Source organism: Ranitomeya variabilis, chromosome 5 (assembly GCF_051348905.1).
Source record: "Ranitomeya variabilis isolate aRanVar5 chromosome 5, aRanVar5.hap1, whole genome shotgun sequence".
Lineage (NCBI taxonomy): Eukaryota > Metazoa > Chordata > Amphibia > Anura > Dendrobatidae > Ranitomeya > Ranitomeya variabilis.
The window spans coordinates 576,634,175-576,656,963 of NC_135236.1; the positions used below are offsets into that span (position 1 = coordinate 576,634,175).

Consider the following 22,789-nt stretch of genomic DNA (forward strand, 5'->3'; position numbering starts at 1 on the left):
GGCGACATGCATGTAGCGACTTTTGTGAGATGAGTTTTGTGTGGCGACATGCGTGTAGCAACATTTTGTGTGTCGAGTTGCATGTGACAGGTTAGTGTAGCAAGTTGTGTGCAGCAAGATTTGTGCATGGCGAGTTTTGCGCGTGGCGAGTTTTATGTGTGGTGCGTTTTGAGTATGTGCAAGTTTTCTGTGAGGCAACTTTTGCATGTGGTGCAACTTTTGTACATGTGGCAATTTTTCTGTGTGTGCAAGTTTTGCATGAGGTGAGTTTTCCATGAGGTGAGTTTTGCACGTGTGGCGAGTTTTGCGTGAGCCTAGTTTTGCATATGGCGAGTTTTGCATGTAGCGAGTTTTGCGCGTTGCGAGTTTTGAGTGGTGACTTTTGTGTTTCGACTTTTATGTGGCGAGGTTGGTGTGTGTGTGGTGAAATGTGTGCTGAGGGTCGTATATGTGTTCAAGCACGTGGTAGTGTGTGGCGCATTTTGTGTTTGTGTTCATATCCCCGTGTGTGGTGAGTATCCCATGTCGGGGCCCCACCTTAGCAACTGTACGGTATATACTCTTTGGCGCCATCGCTCTCATTCTTTAAGTCCTCATTGTTCACATCTGGCAGCTGTCAATTTTCCTCCAACACTTTTCCCTTCACTTTTTCCCCATTATGTAGATAGGGGCAAAACTGTTTGGTGAATTGGAACGCGCTGGGTTAAAATTTCACCTCACAACATAGACTATGACGCTCTCGGGGTCGAAATGTGTGACTGTGCAAAATTTTGTGGCTGTAGCTGCGACGGTGCAGATGCCAATCCCGGACATACACACATACATACATACACACATTCAGCTTTATATATTAGATATACCTGTATGTAATCTCCTGTATATAGTATATACCTGTGTGTCATCTCACCTATATATAGTATATATCTGTGTGTCATCTCCTCCTGTATATAGCATATACCTGTATGTCATCTCCTCCTGTATATACTATATACCTGTAGGTAATCTCCTCCTGTATATAGTATATACCTGTGTGTCATCTCCTCCTGTATATAGTATATACCTGTATGTCATCTCCTCCTGTATGTAGTATGTACCTGTAAGTCATCTCCTCCTCTATATAGTATATACCTGTGTCATCTCTCCTGTATATAGTATATATCTGTGTGTCATCTCCTCCTGTATATAGTATATACCTGTGTGTCATCTCCCCTGTAAATAGTATATACCTGTGTGTCATCTCCTCCTGTATATAGTATATATCTGTATGTCATCTCCTCCTGTATTAGCCCTCGTTCACACGTTATTTGGTCAGTATTTTTACCTCAGTATTTGTAAGCTAAAATGGCAGCCTAATAAATCCCCAGCCAACAGTAAGCCCACCCCCTGGCAGTATATATTAGCTCACACATACACATAATAGACTGGTCATGTGACTGACAGCTGCCGGATTCCCATATGGTACATTTGTTGCTCTTGTAGTTTGTCTGCTTATTAATCAGATTTTTATTTTTGAAGGATAATACCAGACTTGTGTGTGTTTTAGGGTGAGTTTCATGTGTCAAGTTGTGTGTGTTGAGTTGCGTGTGGCGACATGCATGTAGGGACTTTTGTGAGATGAGTTTTGTGTGGCGACATGCGTGTAGCAACTTTTTGTGTGTCGAGTTGCATGTGACAGGTTAGTGTAGCAAGTTGTGTGCAGCAAGTTTTGCGCATGGCGAGTTTTGCGCGTGGCGAGTTTTATGTGTGGTGCCTTTTGAGTATGTGCAAGTTTTGTGTGAGGCAACTTTTGCATGTGTTGCAACTTTTGTGCATGTGGCAATTTTTCTGCGTGTGGCAATTTTTCTGCGTGTGCAAGTTTTGCGTGTGGCAAATTTTCCATGAGGTGAGTTTTGCACGTGTGGCGAGTTTTGCATGTGGAGAGTTTTGCGCGTGGCGAGTTTTGAAAGGCGACTTTTGTGTTTCTACTTTTATGTGGCGAGGTTGGTGTATGTGTGGTGAAATGTGCGCTGAGGGTGGTATATGTGTTCGAGCACGTGGTAGTGTGTTGCGCATTTTGTGTGTGTGTTCATATCCCCGAGGTGGTGTGGTGATTATCCCATGTTGGGGCCCCACCTTAGCAACTGTACAGTATATACTCTTTGGCGCCATTGCTGTCATTCTTTAAGTCCCCCTTGTTCACATCTGGCAGCTGTTAATTTGCCTCCAACACTTTTCCTTTCATTTTTTCCCCATTATGTAGATAGGGGCAAAATTGTTTGGTGAATTGGAAAGCGCGGGGTTAAAATTTCACCTCACAACATAGCTTTGACGCTCTCGGGGTCCAGACGTGTGACTGTGCAATATTTTGTGCCTGTAGCTGCGACGCCTCCAACACTTTTCCTTTCACTTTTTCCCCATTATGTAGATAGGAGCAAAATTGTTTGGTGAATTGGAAAGCGTGGGGTTAAAATTTCACCTCACAACATAGCCTATGACGCTCTCGGGGTCCAGACGTGTGACTGTGCAAAATTTTGTGCCTGTAGCTGCGACGGTTCAGATGCCAATCCCGGACATACACACATACATACACACATACACACATTCAGCTTTATATATCAGATAAATGACTTTATTATGGCTGTGTGCTTATTTACAATATAACTATAGGATTAGTAATGCATAGGTGTCTTATAGATACCTCTCCATTACTAATCCGTGGGCTTGATGTCACCAGACAATACAAAGGTGACATAAACCCCACAAATATGAACCCCGCTTGCCACCAGGCAAAGTGACAGAATTGGCGTATATAATAGATGCACCTTTTCTGGGCTGCTGCAGGCTGCTATTTTAATCCTGGGGGGGGGGGCAATATCCATGACCCCTTACCAGCCTGAGAATGCTAGCTTCCAGCTGTCTGCTTTAGCAACATGCTGTGATTGACACAGAGACTCGGCCGAGTGCAGTGTGATATTACTCCACCTCCTCTGCAGCTGTGCTCTGATTCTCTCTGTGCAAGAGGCTCGGAGTACAGTAGCGTGACACTAGGCTCCTACTCAGAGCAGATCAGGAGCTGAGGGTCATTAGCATATACGCTAGTGTGACTCCAGCCTAACATGACTTCCTGGTGAAGTCCATGTTTGGTCTCCGTGCTCAAACAGTAGGTGTTCGGTATGGATGCCGAACTTTACTGTTCGGGTTCGCCCATTTTTATTTTGAAAAAAGAAAATAGTGGCCTGCAGAGTCCAAATCATGAAAATTCTTAAATACTTGTACTACATTAATGTTAAATATATTATGTATTATACTTGACAAATATGTATACTTTTTGCTTTTTATGGCATTGAATTTAATATTGTAGCTACTGCATTTTTAATTTTCTTTTCTGCTAGGAGAATAGCATTAAATATGCTTTGAATATCCTATTATATAAGAAATGCATAGTTTGCTGATAACAACACAGGCTCAATGTCATCTTACAAAACTGCCTAAACACACCCGAGAAGGTACATTAGAGAATAGCTTGATAAGGCTGATTGAATTGAATCCATGGGCCCTGATTTATGGCTGTATCAGACATTAGTAGCAAATGCCTTTTTCCCTTAACAACCTGTATTTTCTCTCTTAAGTGTAGATTAGGTTTCTAAATCTTCTATGTTTTGGAGATGTTGAAAAGCACTGGTGCCCTTGGGTCAAGTATTTCTTTTTCTTGTACTGGCTCCGTATAAGAATGTAAGGATAAACCCATTGTGTCAGTATAAATAGCATTTGATTTCTCCATATGGAATAGCAATCTGAGAAAAACAAGATTAATCATTGTAGCACATACTTATTGCACATAAATTACACCAGGTTACTCAAAAGAGAATTCAGCAAAATTCTCCATTGTCAAATATAAATAAATATATATATAAGATGAAGTTCATCATAACATCTAGTATTCTCACTGGATAAGGAAGTACAGCAAATACATTCTTATTGCCAATGTGTACAGTCAAAATTTTATGGCCAAAAGTTTGTGAACATCTGACTATCACAGCAAAGTACATGTTGAGCATCTTATTCCCAAACCATGTACATTAGAAGGGATCTGTCACTTGATCAAAAATTGAGTTAAATATGTTTTAAAAATCCCCGTGCTCCCTTGATTCTGACGCTGTGTTCCATTTTGCACTTTGTCACTCCATTGCAGAGATATTCACATTTCTTGCTTTTGGAGAGCACTATGTGAAATCTCTAGTTTGCAGTCCAGCTGGGCATTTCTGCAGAGTTCTCTAGGAGGTGCATATTCACCCTTCCCAGATGCTGCTAATCACAGCTCAGCAGCATCTGAGACTGATAGAAAGTTACATCAGCTGCCAAGCATTGATTGGCAGCATGTGGGAAGGCGATGTAAAATCACAAGTCCCCAGAGACGACTGTGAAGAAATGCCCATAGGACTGCAGGGAGAGATTCACATAGTCACATTTGTGCCTTATCTCTGTAACGGAGCGATGCAGCACAAAACAGATCAGAGCAGCAGAAGCAGATAAACTCAGATTTTTACAAGTGATACAACTGATTTTTTTTTTTTTTTTGAAAGTGACAAGTTTTCTGTAATAATACTTTTGGGCTCTTTTTGAATATTTAACAGCCACTACTCCTCAGGGAAGGCTTTCATAAGGTTTTGAAATGTATATGAGGGCATTTGTGCCCATTTAGCCGAAAAAAGCATTTCTTAGATAAATAATAATGTTGGATGAAAATATCCAGCTTGAAAAATTCTAAAACATGCTCAATGAGGTTTAGGTCTAGACTGTGTGAAGGCCACATAAGTTCCTTTACACCAAACTCCTCAAATTATGTCTTTATAGACCTCAGTGTGTTAAGAATTCTAAGGGAGGAAGAAAAATGATCTTACTGGTAAAGTGGAAAGATCTTATTAATGTGGAGCATACTATTTTAGGAGCAGTTAATTGATAACATGTATGTAATGCCACTGGTAGAAAAAAGTCATAATTTTGCTAATCAAGAAATGGTTTAATTCTGCTTTGCCTTTTGAAAAGCACAATATTACTAAAGCCATTTTTGCTTAAAATATGCATCCTACCACTTTAAAGATGGAAATAAAAAGTTCAACAACAAGAAAATGCTAAATCTCTCAAACTTCCATACCTTGCTTAAATAAGTAAGCTTCAATTTAATCCTCAATTTCCAATGTACTAGCTTTCTTAGCATCAGATTCCTGCTGGCAATAAGTAGCAAGAGGTCTGTTTGTAAAGCATCCTGATTGGCATCAAACTGTTCACATTCATGAGTGCCCACGCATATATCAGTAGCATTGTTTTTTTCACCAGATGTTCAATATCCCACTAATGTGAAGGGAACTCCCACCTACTCACTTAACAGTTTTGCTCCTAATAATTTTCATACACATCAAACCTTTCTAAATTCCAAATGATCCAAGTAGTCATCACGCAGCATTGAGTGATGAAGAACATGCCAACCTTTTATTGGCTGCAATGATCATTTATTTACATCACCAATGATTGCTTTCTGCCTTCCTGCTTAAAATATGCAAAAAGTGAAAAAAAACTGTTAAAAGCTGTGTTTAATAATCCTCTCCTCCCGTGAACATGCTCCACATGTGCTGTTGTGCTGATTTCAGACATCGTAATATGCTTGGTATCAAATAATAGTGAAATAAACCCGGAAATGATATTCATTTATATTCACATTTTAGAGCTCACTTTTCAGCATTCATGTCATTATCACCACAGGCAAAATTTCATTTAAAGGTAACACCCAGTGTGAAACTAGGGGGAAACAAAACAGGAGCAACCAAAGGATTTGTATAGGAATCCTTTACCTTCCCCCTCCTTCACAATTCTCTCTGCACAGGTCGAAGAACATGCTTTAAAAGGCACTATATCTCTTGGGCCGGTTTCACACGTCAGTGGCTCCGGTACGTGAGGTGACAGCTTCCTCACGTACCGGAGACACTGACACACGTAGACCCATTAAAATCAATGCATCTGTGCAGATGTCATTGATTTTTTTGCGGACCGTGTCTCCGTGTGCCAAACACGGAGACATGTCAGTGTTCGTGGGAGCGCACGTATTACACAGACCCATTAAAGTCAATGGGTCCGTGTAAAACACGGACCACACACGGACCTTCTTCGTTTGCAGTCCGTGTGATGTGCAGGAGACAGCGCTACAGTAAGCGCTGTCCCCCCCACTGGTGCTGAATCCGTGATTCATATGTTCCCTGCAGCAGCCTTTGCTGCAGAGAAAATATGAATAATAGTGTTTAAAATAAAGATCTATGTGTCCGCCGCCCTCCCACCCCCTGTGCGCCCCCCCGCTGTTCTGAAAATACTCACCCGCCTCCCTCGCAGTGTTCTGTGCTGGCCGCCCCTTCTACTGTATGCGGTCACGTGGGGCCGACAATTAGAGTCATGAATATGTGGCTCCACCTCCCATAGTAACATGGTAACATAGTTAGTAAGACCGAAAAAAGACATTTGTCCATCCAGTTCAGCCTATATTCCTATATTCCATCATAATAAATCCCCAGATCTACATCCTTCTACAGAACCTAATAATTGTATGATACAATATTGTTCTGCTCCAGGAAGACATCCAGGCCTCTCTTGAACCCCTCGACTGAGTTCGCCATCACCACCTCCTCAGGCAAGCAATTCCAGATTCTCACTGCCCTAACAGTAAATAATCCTCTTCTATGTTGGTGGAAAAACCTTCTCTCCTCCAGACGTAAAGAATGCCCCCTTGTGCCCGTCACCTTCCTTGGTATAAACAGATCCTCAGCGAGATATTTGTATTGTCCCCTTATATACTTATACATGGTTATTAGATCGCCCCTCAGTCGTCTTTTTTCTAGACTAAATAATCCTAATTTCGCTAATCTATCTGGGTATTGTAGTTCTCCCATCCCCTTTATTAACTTTGTTGCCCTCCTTTGTACTCTCTCTAGTTCCATTATATCCTTCCTGAGCACCGGTGCCCAAAACTGGACACAGTACTCCATGTGCGGTCTAACTAGGGATTTGTACAGAGGCAGTATAATGCTCTCATCATGTGTATCCAGACCTCTTTTAATGCACCCCATGATCCTGTTTGCCTTGGCAGCTGCTGCCTGGCACTGGCTGCTCCAGGTAAGTTTATCATTAACTAGGATCCCCAAGTCCTTCTCCCTGTCAGATTTACCCAGCGGTTTCCCGTTCAGTGTGTAATGGTGATATTGATTCCTTCTTCCCATGTGTATAACCTTACATTTATCATTGTTAAACCTCATCTGCCACCTTTCAGCCCAAGTTTCCAACTTAATCAGATCCATCTGTAGCAGAATACTATCTTCTCTTGTATTAACTGCTTTACATAGTTTTGTATCATCTGCAAATATCAATATTTTACTGTGTAAACCTTCTACCAGATCATTAATGAATATGTTGAAGAGAACAGGTCCCAATACCGACCCCTGCGGTACCCCACTGGTCACCGCGACCCAGTTAGAGACTATACCATTTATAACCACCCTCTGCTTTCTATCACTGAGCCAGTTACTAACCCATTTACACACATTTTCCCCCAGACCAAGCATTCTCATTTTGTGTACCAACCTCTTGTGCGGCACGGTATCAAACGCTTTGGAAAAATCGAGATATACCACGTCCAATGACTCACCGTGGTCTAGCCTATAGCTTACCTCTTCATAAAAAATGATTAGATTGGTTTGACATGAGCGATTTCTCATAAACCCATGCTGATATGGAGTTAAACAGTTATTCTCATTGAGATAATCCAGAATAACATCCTTCAGAAACCCTTCAAATATTTTACCAACAGTAGAGGTTAGACTTACTGGCCTATAATTTCCAGGTTCACTTTTAAAGCCCTTTTTGAATATTGGCACCACATTTGCTATGCGCCAGTCCTGCGGAACAGACCCCGTCGCTATAGAGTCCCTAAAAATAAGAAATAATGGTTTATCTATTACATTACTTAGTTCTCTTAGTACTCGTGGGTGTATGCCATCCGGACCCGGAGATTTATCTATTTTAATCTTATTTAGCCGGTTTCGCACCTCTTCTTGGGTTAGATTGGTGACCCTTAATATAGGGTTTTCATTGTTTCTTGGGATTTCACCTAGCATTTCATTTTCCACCGTGAATACCGTGGAGAAGAAGGTGTTTAATATGTTAGCCTTTTCCTCATCATCTATAACCATTCTTTCCTCACTATTTTTTAAGGGGCCTACATTTTCAGTTTTTATTCTTTTACTATTGATATAGTTGAAGAACAATTTGGGATTAGTTTTACTCTCCTTAGCAATGTGCTTCTCTGTTTCCTTTTTGGCAGCTTTAATTAGTTTTTTAGATAAAGTATTTTTCTCCCTATAGTTTTTTAGAGCTTCAATGGTGCCATCCTGCTTTAGTAGTGCAAATGCTTTCTTTTTACTGTTAATTGCCTGTCTTACTTCTTTGTTTAGCCACATTGGGTTTTTCCTATTTCTAGTCCTTTTATTCCCACAAGGTATAAACCGCTTACAGTGCCTATTTAGGGGTGGAGCCGCCTATTCATGACTGTAAATGAGCGGCCCCACGTGACCGCATACAGGAGAAGATGGGGCCAGACCAGGAAGCAGCGACAGCCAACGAGGGAGCGGGTGAGTATTTTCAGAACAGCGGGGGGGGGGGGGCGCACAGGGGGTTGGAGGGCGGGGGACACATAGGTCTTTATTTTAAACACTATTATTCATATCTTCTATGCAGCAAACACTGCTGCACAGAAGATATGAATCGCGGCTTCAGCACGATGCAGTGTACCACACGCGTGGGTACCACACGCTCCGTGTGGTACCCACTCGGCACACGGGCGGCACACGTGTGCCGCACGTATGGCCTACGTGAGCTCACGGGCACACGGACACGGATAACTCCGGTACCGATTTTTTCCGGTACCGGAATTATCTGGACGTGTGGGACAGCCCTCATACTGATTTTTACAGTGTGAATTATATCCCATATCCCCATAATTCTGCTGGTTGTCAATTCAAACTGTTTTTAGAATGCAACAAGACAGATTGAGCTTAATTCAGTAGAATTGTGAATGTAGCTCTGAACTATATGTGCTAAAACTGAAGAACAGCACTAAATCAGTATCAATCAGCTGCATCTGATGGCAATTGGCTGTCCTGGATGATTTAGCTTGAATTATATACTGTATTTTTCGGACTATATGATGAACTGGACCATAAGACGCACCTCAAATTTTCAGAAGGAAAATGGGGGGAAAAAAATGCATAAAATGGGGGTGCCACCTATAGTCCGAATTCAGCTTACTAGGTGGATAACAGCAGCGCTGGTGGAGTGAGGTCGCAGGCAGTGTTTGGTGGTCCGGCGATGATATGACTCTCATTGCAGACTGGTGTGTCAAGTATGGTATGGGGACTCTGCTGACAATTTGTGAAAGCCTGTGGCCCTGCACATCCATTGCTGCAATGTGGTGTCCTTCAAGAAAATGGCTGCCAGTGGCGGCTCATATGCGGATTGAGATCTTGGCGCCATTTTCCCAAAGGCCATTACATTGCAGCAATGGAAGTGCGTGGACCGCGGGCTTTCACAAAATGTTGGTGGAGTCCCCGTACCACTGAGCTCTGCCGAACATACCACAACAGTCTGGGATGGGAGTCATATCGTCGCCCTGCAGCATCAGGCCACCGAACACCAGCTCTTCCCAGCCCAGGGCGGGCAGAATCACCCGACTCCTGCTGCCACCACACTCCTGGTAAGAATATTCTGACTATAAGATACACCCCTATTTCCTCCCCCCAAAAAAAGGGGGAAAAAGTATGTCTTATAGTCTAAAAAATATGGTAAGTTATTTTTTATTACTAGTAGTTGTGACAATGCAGGGGTAAAATATTTCCCATCATACAAATGATGTTATATTGGAAACAATCATTTCTAATATAGAAAATGCAATTTCTTATGTTTTCTTCTTCTTGATAAAGGTCTTGAACATAACACAAAAAGGTCAAGTTGTTCTACATAGGACTAATTTAGCTGAACATCTGACCAAAAGTATTCCTAAAACACGTACAATTAGCTGGATAATGGCCAGATGGAAATAAAACAATAAAGACATATTTCTATTAAATGTTCTACATTGTTGGACATAAGCTCATCACAAACATGTACATAAAGTCATAGGCATTATTGAAGCCAAAAAGCTGGAGGGATGCAGCATCACTAGTGACACTATATTATGTGCTGAGATAGGAAAAGTGATATTATACAGCACATAGACAGAATGGGCTGAATGATGCAAACGGCATAAACTTCCAACCATATCTTCCATCTCACCCTCCAACTTTTGTTTCACCTCAATCTTTGTAAGTGACTTGTGAAGTGGAGGAAAAGGCAGGTATACAGGCCAGGCTCTGGGGAAAAACCAAAAAGGCACAAGTCGCGGGTGAATGACATTATCCAAGCCACATTGTTCGCAGTGCCCAGAAGTGCGGAGGGAAGGATGAAAAAATAAAAATAGTTGGGGCAAAGTAGACCACCAACAAAGTGTACTCATTGATGAGAAGTCGGCTAGTAATACATAGCGTTGGCCTTTCCTCAGGCCTCAGTCACATTACATTACAAGCTATGATGCGGCAACCGTAACCTGACACTTAGCACCGCACAATCCATTGAAACGGTCAAATGTAACGATATAAACGCATGCATGTGATTATGGCTAAGAATAATTTGCAATAAGATTTTAATAAAAAATGGAGTTGTTTTTCAGGCTATATGCATCACTTTACATAGCAGATTATCGAATGATTTAACAGTGAATCCTCTCGTAAGCTCATTCTGGGAACTCGTTCTGCAGTTTGCTTTTGCTAAAATGCATAAAGGCTGTAGGGGTCAAATAATTAAATTGATAAAATCCTATTGTAAAACTGATTTTTTTTTTGTCATAAAATGCTTGTATTTAGATAATTAAATAAAAGTGTCCATAGCCTTTAGAATTTGCTGCATAATATCATTTAAAGTATTAAGTGTCAAATTACAAGGAATTTGTCACCAGGTTTTTGCTATTTAACCAGAGAGCAGTATGATGTAGAGGCAGAGACCCTGATTCCAGTGATGTGTCACATGCTGTGTTGTTGATACAATCACTGTTTTCACTTCTGTAGATCAAACAGTGCCCTGTATAACTGCCCCCACACCACTGATGGGCAGCTTTCTATGCACACTGTTTATTGGCAGAAAGCTGCTAATCAGTTGGAAAGTGTGGTTACACAGAGCAGTTGACAAGAAGCCACAAGTCATCTACAGTCCTGATAATCTCCTGCTGACAAAACCCTTATTTTATTGAAACAACAAAACCCATCCTAATAAGTGACACATTGCTGGAATCAGGCTCTCGGCCCCTACATCATGTCACTCTCAGATTACATTACAAAAGCCTGTTGACCAATTCCCTTTAACACTTGGTACTTCTATAACGTGCAGGCAAAAAAAAAACCCACACAGTTTACATTACTACCTAATCTAATGCACTGGAAGGCACAGGTAAGGATTTTCTCTTGTAGGAAAACCAGATAATTAGAGCGCCCTCTAGTGAAGCCTGTTGTGTAATCACATCCATGTTCCCAGATTTGTGAAGTGCAATCATCCATAGAATCCATGAGAAGTTACAGAAGCCAGGCCATCCTTCGTAAAGTGTAAATTCTGTATACAAGAAAAATGTCTGCCAAGTAACTGTACCAAAATGTAATATGTACTCAACATGACACCAAATAACAGACAGCCCTGAAATATGAGGACAGTCAAGTGAGTCACTTACAAAGACTGCGCATCATTTTTTCCAAACACTCGACGCAATATTTCATAATACAATACTTAATTTGCATTGTTTTCTCATCAAGAGAAACATGTTATCTACGAGCTGCATGCAAAATGTGAGAGCTGGTAATAAATGTAATCTGATTTACCAAATGTTCTACACATTAAGTATTAGAATGTCCTAATCATCAGCAAATGCAGGGATGTCAGCCTGGCTCCAGGGAGGTGTTATTACACGCGATGCCTGGGACGGACGCATCATATATTGGGACCTATGGCACCATTTTTGTTTTATAGCCTCACTGTTCTCATAAATTCCACTTATGTATTATTTACCCATTTACTGCTTGGGGCTTCCGCAGTGCATTCTGGGAAGTTTTCTGTGCTCTTTATGTCGTTAAAGTCATTGACTGTAGAAATCAAACTACCGATGGCTTTGTGGGAAATGCATTTCAGGTGATGGATGCCACCAGAAACTGACCAGATATGAATGCATCAGAAAAAACAAACTTAGTTATCCTGAACTTTGATTTTGTTATTTATATTCTGCAGCGCACACAATCGCAATCTAAATTCCCTATCACACATGGGTTAATTTCACATGAAGCCAATTAGCTATTAGGAAAAATATCAGTCTTTGGCCAGATTCACATGTCCATGTTTGCATCGGAATATCTGGCCCAATGCTTGGTTCCCTGATCAAACTTTACAGCTTCAAAGGTATATATTGGCTTCAAAATTCAAGTGAAGAAATCCACAGTCAGTCCAGGCATTGCATCTCACACAGGAGATGTCTGTTCTGGTCTGCTCCTGTGCTAGACATGTAATGACACCCTGCTCTGATCTCCCTGCAGAATTATTACAAATTGAGCATAGCAGACATAAGTGTAAGTGTGATTACTGACAAATCTCCGGACAGGCAGTGCTGGGAAGGAGCAGTACAGCAGAAGTGACCATGCAAGGAGACAAGGAAAGCTGATAGAAGGGTTTGTTATGTGACATAGCTAAACTCAGTTGTGCTGCTCCCCCCTCTACAGGGAAAATATCTGAATGGTGTTAGTCTTCTGTGCTATACTCTAGAACTTTCTAATCACACAGGAGGTTAGACCAAGAGACTAAGGATGTATGTCATATATCTCACACATTGAATAACCTGCTATAAGCTATGGTGAGGGTGTGTTCTTTTCCTGCTGTGTTGCTGCCTACATATGATTGGTCAGCACCATACAGGAAGACGTACTCACCACAGTGTAGACTCTGATTACACCCGCTTGGACGTAACAAAAGTTAACTCATCAAATTCCAAATATTTTTATTGCTAATATCTCCTTAATGGATATGCAAAATTGTTAAAAGAAAAGTTGATTTCCTCTCTGCAGCCATTTATTACATCATGTGTCCAGTTCAACATGAAAAAAAATTGGCAAAGGGTCCTCCTTAATCAGATCACATCATGTTCTGAGTTTAGTGATAATTTTTCAAAAAGCAAAAAGTGTACCACCAGCTCACGAGGTGTAGTTAGGCTTAATCCAAGGCTTGGACCATGTTCGTTTACAGCATCCCAAAAAATCCAAAAATGCATCTTTAGTCCAGCCATATGGAGAGAGAGAATAAAATATCCTTTATTGAATATTAAGTAAAATGTGTTGTAACAGAGAAACACCATAAAATGAGGTACAGAGCTTAGGCATTTCAAGCCGTTATCCATGTTTTTACTCAATATTCAGTAAAGAAGATTCTATGCTCTACCCATGCGGCTGGACTAAAGATTGTTATTGATGATTGATTGCTCCCATAGACTTAGGGGTGTCTATGACGGGGATGACTCTGGAGCATGTGCCTCAGGTGCTGTGTGCAGGGGGTTACCAACAAGCCACTTTTTCATGGCCGCAATATTTAAATACAGAAGTAATGGGAAGCAAACTGCACATTTGGCTTGGGTGAAAAAAAAGTGTAAATACTGCTTTGCTGCAGATTAATTTAACCAAACAATGGCTGGCATGTTATATTTGGGGCAGGTGAAATATTAACAAAACACTGTTTTGTGGGAAAATCTGAATTGCTTTGTTAAAGGCTGCTGTTTTGATAAATCAGGAATATCCTTATAAAACTTGGAAGGCTGCAGGGTTCTGGTTTCCAGTAATATCTTGTAACATTATTTATAACATAATGATAAGCTATGTCTGAGGCGTTGAATTCACTAAATATGACCCAGGTTGACTGATTTGTATGTAAGTGCATACAAAAGGAAATCCCGAAATAAAAATCATAGATGTTAAATAGTCAATAGCAATATTGCTCCATCTTCAGATAAGTAATTTATATGTTCTATATTATTCAAGTCAATTTCCAGTGAATTGATATTAAGTGGCTGTTGGGTTGAAATGGTAGTTACTCAACTGTGTATCAGTGTGACTTATAAGACCTTTATCATCACTGGCTTCCTTCCCAGAATTTCCTTTTGGCCTCTCCTTAACTGTAATTATATTTATTTTAGTACTTTATTACTCAGTATATCTTATTATTTCTCAGTCTACAACATGCTTAATGTTCAAAGTCCAATTGCTTGCAACCGCCACTTATAAAGCTGTATAGTGTTTATCTAGATCCATGCACTTATTTATAGGCTAATAAATGACTGTTTAGTCTCAGAGTATTTAGTTTGGGAATCTCAGTATTATTATAGATGTTGGCCAAAAAGTTGGTCTGATAAAGAAAAGCATAAAACTGTTTTGCATATATATTTTATGTACGGACCATTTAATATTTATAAGAACAGATTGTAAAATATGTATGCAACAACATTCAGTAGGTCTGGACTATATTTCCACATATATTGGATCAGTTCACAAGTAAAAAAAAAATCTAACTTTTCACATCATACCATATTATAACATGATGATATCAGTGGCCAGACAACCATTAATCCCAAGAACGTTTTAAGCTTTACCAGTGACCATTGGTGAAGAGCAGACCATGTGTGTAGTCACCCTCCACTGAATCAGAAATATACAAAATGTACCAGACCATAAACACTGGACTGAACTGACTTTTGGCCTATGGACTGCAGGAACTGACTGAACTGACTTTTGACCTACGGACTACAAGAACTGACTGAACTGACTTTTAGCCACAGACTACAGGAAGTGACTGAACTGACTTTTGGCCTACAGACTACAGGAAGGGACTGGACTGACTTTTGGGCTATGAACTACATGAACTAACTGAACTGAATTTTGTCCTATGGACTACAGTAACTGACTGAACTGACTTTTGGGCTAAGAAACTACAAGAACTGACTGAACTGACTTTTGACCTACAGACTACAGGAAGTGACTGAATTGACTTTTGGGCTATGAACTACAGGAACTAACTGAACTGACTTTTGTCCTATGGACTACAGGAACTGACTGAACTGACTTTTCGGCTAAGAAACTACAAGAACTGACTTTTGGCCTACGGACTACAAGAACTGACTGAACTGACTTTTGGCCTATAGACTACAGGAACTGACTGAACTGACTTTTGGGCTAAGAAACTACAAGAACTGAGTGAACTGACTTTTGGCCTACAGACTACAGGAAGTGACTGAACTGACTTTTGGGCTATGAACTACAGGAACTAACTGAACTGACTTCTGTCCTATGGACTACAGGAACTGACTGAACTGACTTATGGGCTAAGAAACTACAAGAACTGACTGAACTGACTTTTGGCCTACGGACTACAAGAACTGACTTTTGGCCTATAGACTACAGGAACTGACTGAACTGACTTTTTTGGCTATAAACTAGAAGAACTGAGTAAACTCACTTTTGGCATACGGACTGCAAGAACTGTCTGAACTGACTTTTGGCCATACGGACTACAGGAACTGACTCAACTGACTTTTTTCTGTGGACTGGAGGAAACCTGCTATGTTCATATTATGCTGGCTCTGTATGCACAAATTAATTTTAATTTTGCATAATGTTTGATATGCTGATAATACAGTTTAACCTATGATAACCTTAGTTTGTTATTAGCTTTCTAATGCATTTATCAAAATGTCTCACATTTTACATGGAAACTGAGAAAGTGAACCTCAAATAGTAATATATTTTTTTTTCCATGTTCCAGGCCCAACAAATCATCATAGCCAGTCAACGCTTCGGCCTCCTCTTCCTCCTCCTCACAATCACACTCTCTCCCACCACCATTCTTCAGCCAACTCTCTAAATAAGAACTCCCTGACCAACCGCAGAAATCAGATTCATGCACCAGCACCAGCTCCCAATGATATGGCAACAACTCCAGAATCGGTTCAGCTTCAGGACAGCTGGGTACTCAACAGCAATGTTCCACTGGAAACAAGGTACAGTGTGCCTCCTAGAATAAGGTACAATTCAAGGTCTCTTTTCCTAGTTTGTTTTTAGCATAAGTCATAGGCTCCTAAGTGGCAATGGAACTGTATTTATTATGACTGTAAGACTATGATCACATGTTGCTTTTTGCTTCATTTTTTCTGCAGCCAAAACTTCATCTTCTGGCAGTAAAACAGGTGCAGGCAAAATGCAGGTTTTGCAGCTTTTCTTGCTGCATTTTTGCAGCATTTTTCAGGATTCCAAAATTCATCTCTGCTTCCACCTTGAAAGCATGAAAAATAGAAGGTGTTAGGCCAAGACATGTGTGAAACCAGAAAACAGTTTTGAAAAAATAAGCAATTTGATCAAATCATTTAGGGGAAAAAGTTTTTTGTGTCTGAGAAATCTTGACTATTCTGAACAAAAAGCCGGATTCATCAATGAAGTGCAGTTGTGAGCTAAGATTACTTGAGTTCATAAAAAAATACACAATTGCAAATGTAAAAACAGCAGGGGGAAGTTGACTTTGTAGTGCACTGTGTACTTAACACATTACAAGGTCATTGAGGTTGTTAGGCCGTTGTTTACTTCCACACATTTTAGAGCATGGAAGAGGTCTGGCATTGTTAACTTTCACACATATTACTAATTTAATTAAACTTTACTAATACTAACATCCATGCCTTTTGTGAGAAGAGCAAGAAATTATGGTTTAAGCTTGTTAAAATCTAAAAAATAAATGGGTATCACATCCCGCTGCACATGCGTACCAGACTACAGGGTGCTGAATAAACGTGTATGTCCCAATTTTCTGATTTACGTTTTTAAAACATTTTTGAAAATGATATATTATTTCCTTTACATTTCACTAATACGTTCTATTTTGTCTTGTTTTATCACATAAACTGACAATAAAATACATTTACGTTTGTGGCATGTAATGTGTTGTGAATTCTGCTCTTGGGCTCCCTCCGGTGGTTGTAAGTGGTAGCGCTGCTGTCTCTGAATCGAAGCATTTATCAGGTGTGTTCACTTTCTGCAAATCTGACTGGGCTATTTAGTCTTGCTTCACCCTTTAGTCAGGGGCAGTTGTCCATTGTTCCTGGAGGATTCACATCTCTGCCTGGTCTCTCCTGCTTTGCAGTTCTTTTCATCAAAGATATGTTCTGGCCTTGATTTTTTGCTGTCCACATGCTGTGGCCTTATTGTTCAGTTCTTTTCCATGTTTTTTTGTCTTCTCCAGCTTGGTCTGTATAAGGATTTGTTTAGCCAAGCTGGTATCTCTGGAGAGTCAGATATACCCTCCATATCTTTAGTTAGCTGTGGAGTTTTTGTATTTTCTGTGGTGGATATTTTCTAGTGTTTTAATATTGACCGCATAGTACTCTGTCCTATCCTTTCTATTTAGCTAGAAGTGGCCTCCTTTGCTAAATTCTGATTTCAGTCTGTGTATGTTTTTTCCCTCTCCTCTCACAGTCAATATTTGTGGGGGGCTGCCTATCCTTTGGGAATTTTCTCTGAGGCAAGATAGTTTTCCCTTTTCTATCTCTAGGGGTAATTAGTCCTCCGGCTGTGTCGAGATGTCCAGGGAGTGCTAGGTACATCCCACGGCTACTTCTGGTTGCGGTGTTAAGTTCAGGGTCTGCGGTCAGTACAGGTACCACCTTCTCCAGAGTACGTCTCATGCTGCTCTTAGGCCACCAGATCATAACAGTAATGTGAAATAATGTGGAAAAGTTCACAGGATAGGAATACTTTTTCAATACACTGTATATACAGCCCCATCTTGCAGTATATTACAAATCTCTACCGCTATATACAACCCCGTCTTGCTGTGTTTCACTTTTCTCAGCCCCTATATACAGCCTCATCTTGTAGTACATCACATTTTACAGCCACTGTACACAGCCTCATCCTGCTATACATCACACATCTCCACCCCCTGTACACAACCCTATCTTGCTGTATGACATTGTGCTCATCTTCCTCTATATAACTCCATCATGCAGTATAACAATCCTGTCAACCCCTATATACAGCCCCATATTGCAGTACATTGCTCCATTAGCATGTACACCGCTGCATCCTCATATGAGCTTTGCTCTGTTTTTACTGTACTCCTAACAAACAGCTAATTTTGTCAAGGGGTGCAGCGGCAATCCTGGAGTTTGTCCAGAAGAAATGTAGCGTTACATGTCAGCCATGCATGACCATCCATGTAATACAATAATGACTTAGGTCCCTCAAAACAGGAGCATCTCCTAGAGAGGACTTTCTGTTTTGACTCATGGATGTAGGTTTTGATTGGGGACTACTTAGGTTTATGGAGAGGAGTTGTCGTCATAAAAGACCATACATTGGATTTTGATGAGAAATAGAAGAAAAGTTAATGAACATAAATTTAGCGCTGATGGGCTTGGTTTGTGCTAGTAATGTACAGGTTAATCTTAATTCCCACTCATTGTGACAGCTTCTTATACATTTAGAAAGAGATTCCATGACTGTGTTTCAGGACTGAAGAATAGATATCAGCATCTCTGGCCAATAAATTAAAATTCCCTCCCAAATTGATGTGAATACTCTGAGATAATCTTTAGGATTTGGAGGCAGAAATTACTATTTCAAATCAGATGCGGTACATTCTTATCCATGGTTTTTTTTCCCCTCTTTTTTTTTTTTTTTCTCTATACTATGTTGTGCATAAATATGTGATTCTTCAGAATTTGTTTTAGTCTTTGCCTGATGAAGAGACGTATGTAGTCTCGAAAGCTTGCAATTTGTTACCATCTTTTCAGTTAGCCATTAAAAGGTATCAACCACTGAGAACTCTCAATTCTAAATATATTTCAAATCAGGCATGTTTATCCATATTCTTTTAGAAACTTGAGGGCAAGGTGAAAGGTATTTTCAACCCACGTTTGGTGCAATAAATCTTAGTATGACTCCATCTGCACCCCTAGGGACTGCACTGACAATACATTTTAAGCATGGAAATAGCCTTTATTCTCTCAGAATTTACTATAATGCTGAATATAATGCCATAAATATATAGACCTGTGCTGAAATACTGCACAGCCTTTTTTTCAAATGATTATTTGCAGTAGCATTAGCGTTATAGCAGTTAGAAATCTGCCATCAAAACACTTTCACAGATGAATTGGCCACACTAAGTAATCCGTATTGTTGTATATTGAAGCGACCCTCCAGTCCACAGGTCACTTTTCATAATATGTCAGGGGCTGAGTGGCTAGACATTCTATTTATTTCTATAAAATCACAGTAGAAGCAAAAACTGACTTTATAGAGGTAGAAATGGCTTAAAGGATGTCACCATAACTCTAGACTTTTGCTCTCCCGTATGAGACGTTTTGAGAGACTTTTAAAATGTTAAATGCAGCTCCCATCTATGATACTCTATATATGTATGTACAGTATATCAGGCTCACTTCCCGATAGTTTTGCAGCACAGAATTGAGTAAAATAGGTGTGTGAGTCCGGCCGTTTTCTTCTGGTTTCTGACACATTCAGGATGGACACATGATGAGTTGTGGCAGCATGTTTTATTATTATGACCTCATCATTTACCATCATAGATTTCTGCCCGCATTAGTGGATCTTTCAATGTAGTGTCTCTTCTTGGCTAAATACCTTCCTTTCCATTACACTGTTATATTTACTATGACATAGATAATTGTTCATTATACTGATTTCAGTCCCTTTTTGTTTTGAATCATGGTTTACTTTTCCCACTTTTTTTTTTCTTTAACCCCTTCACCTCCAGGCCATATTTCTTTTTATGTTTCTGTTTTTTGCTCCCCTTCGCCACAGAGCCATAACTTTTTCATTTTTCTGTCAATACGGCCATGTGACGGCTTGTTTTTGGTGGGACGAGTTGTACTTTTGAAAAACACCATTTGTTTTACCATTTAGTTTACTGGAAAACAGGAAAAAAAAATTCCAAGTGTGGTGAAATTGCAAAAAAAGTTCAATTCCACAATTGCTTTTTAGATAATTTTTTTTTACTATGTTTACCAAATGCTAAAACTGACCTACCATTATGATTCTCCAGGTCATTACTAGTTAACAAATACCAAACATGTCTAGTGTCTGTTTTATTAAGTGGTGAAATAGAATCCAAAGTTTGTTTAAAAAATATATATATTTTGTCATTTTCTGAGATCCATAGCGTTTCCATTTTTCGGAATATGAGCTGGGTCAGGGCTTATTTTTTGCGCGCTAAGCTGATGTTTTTATTTATACCATTTTGACGTTTTTTTGATCACCCGTTATTGCATTTTAATGCACTGTTGCAGCAACCAAAAAAAACATAATTCTGGTGTTTTGATTTTTTTTCTTGTTATGCCGTTTACGATCAGATTAATTATTTTTATTTATTGAAAAACTAGATGGTGGCCCAATTCTAACGCATCAGGTATTCTAGAATATGTATGCGTAGTGTATAGCACAGCCCACGTAGTATATTGCACAGCCACGCAGTACATTGCGCAGCCCACGCAGTACATTGTGCAGCCCACGCAGTACATTGCGCAGCCAACTCAGTACATTGCGCAGCCAACACAGTACATTGTGCAGCCCATGCAGTACATTGCGCAGCCCATGTAGTACATTGTGCAGCCCACGTTGTATATTGCGCAGCCCACAGTGTATATTGCGCAGCCCACGCAGTACATTGTGCAGCCCACGTAGTACATTTCACACTCCACGTTGTATATTGTGCAGCCCACGTTGTATATTGCATAGCCCACATTGCATATTGCGCAGCCCACGTTGTATATTGCGCAGCCCACGTTGTATATTGTGCAGCCTGCGTAGTATATTGCACAGTCCACGTAGTGTATTGCGCAGGCCGCGTTGTATATTGCGCAGCCCACGTAGTATATTGAACAGCCCACGTTGTATATTGTGCAGCCCATGTAGTAAATTGTGCAGCCTATGTAGTATATTGCACAGCCCACGTTGTATATTGTGCAGCCCACATTGTATATTGTGCAGCCCATGTTGTATATTGGGCAGCCCACGTTGTATATTGCGCAGCCCACGTAGTATATTGCGCAATCCACGTAGTACATTGTGCAGCCCATGTAGTATATTGCGCAGTCCACGTAGTATATTGCGCAGCCCACGTAGTACATTGCGCAGCCCATGTAGTATATTGCACAGCCCACGTTGTATATTGCGCAGCCCACGTAGTATATTGCGCAGCCCACATTGTATATTGTGCAGCCCATGTTGTATATTGCGCAGCCCACGTTGTATATTGGTCAGCCCACATTGTATATTGCGCAGTCCACGTAGTATATTGCGCAGCCCACATAGTACATTGCGCAGCCCATGTAGTATATCACACAGCCCACATTGTATATGGCGCAGCCCACGTAGTATATTGCGCAGCCCACGTTGTATATTGCGCAGCCCACGTTGTATATTGCGCAGCCCACGTTGTATATTGCACAACAGCCCACGTTGTATATTGCGCAGCCCACGTATATAGCAAAGTGGGCATGATATCCCTGTTAAAAAGAAAAGAATTAAAATGAAAAATAGTTATATATTGACCTTCCGTTGGCGCCTGGATCCAGGAAGCGGGTACCAATGCTTGAGATCCACCGAAGCTCCACGGAGCCGCTCATGCGGCTGCCGCCATCTTCCGTTCCCAGGATGCATTGTGAAATTACCCAGAAGACTTAGCGGTCTCGCGAGACTGCTAAGTCTTCTGGGTAATTTCGCAATACATCACCGGGAACGGAAGATGGCGGTCGGCGCGAGCGGCTCGGCGGACTACGGAGTGTAAGGCCGGCGTCACACTGGCGAGTTTTACGGACGTATGAGCGCAGAAAATACATCCGTAAAATACGCATAACACACGGCACAATGATTCCCTATGTCCCAGCTCCTATCAGCCGTATTTTACTGATCCGTATTATACGGTACTCTACGGCCGTACAAAATCGCAGCATGCTGTGTTTGTCACCGTATTGCGCAAATAAATCGCCAATGAAAGTCTATGAGGGCGAGAAAAATACGGATTCCACACGGACCAGCAGTGTGACTTGCGAGAAATACGCAGCGGTGTTAGTGAAAAGTCGGTAATTCAATTGCCGGCTTTTCATTTCTCCTTCCCAAACCCGACAGGATATGAGACATGGTTTACATACAGTAAACCATCTCATATCCCTTTTTTTTTTTTGCATATTCCACACTACTAATGTTAGTAGTGTGTATGTGCAAAATTTGGGCGCTGTAGCTGCTAAAATAAAGGGTTAAATGGCGGAAAAAATTGGCTTGGGCTCCCGCGTAATTTTCTCCGCCAGAGTAGTAAAGCCAGTGACTGGGGGCAGATATTAATAGCCTAGAGAGGGTCCATGGTTATTGGCCCCCCCTGGCTACAAACATCTGCCCCCAGCCACCCCAGAAAAGGCACATCTGTAAGATGCGCCTATTCTGGCACTTGGCCACTCTCTTCCCAGTCCCGTGTAGTGGTGGGATATGGGGTAATGAAGGGTTAATGCCACCTTGCTATTGTAAGGTGACATTAAGCCAGATTAATAATGGAGAGGCGTCAATGATGACACCTATCCATTATTAATCCAATTGTCTGA

At 40.8% G+C, this 22,789-nt stretch overlaps 1 protein-coding gene across 7 annotated transcripts in view; it reads left to right on the forward strand.

Annotated features, from left to right (window-relative positions):
* Positions 1-22,789, forward strand: part of LOC143776520 (teneurin-2-like) — a 3,926,626-nt gene that overhangs the window by 1,013,233 nt on the left and 2,890,604 nt on the right. For 5 of the 7 annotated variants that reach the window (XM_077265978.1, XM_077265980.1, XM_077265982.1 and 2 more), the window contains one exon: positions 15,946-16,204. In XM_077265978.1, the coding sequence (XP_077122093.1) occupies positions 15,946-16,204 (259 nt within the window). The remainder of the gene's footprint in view (positions 1-15,945; positions 16,205-22,789) is intronic. The other 2 variants (XM_077265979.1, XM_077265981.1) reach the window with 1 other exon arrangement.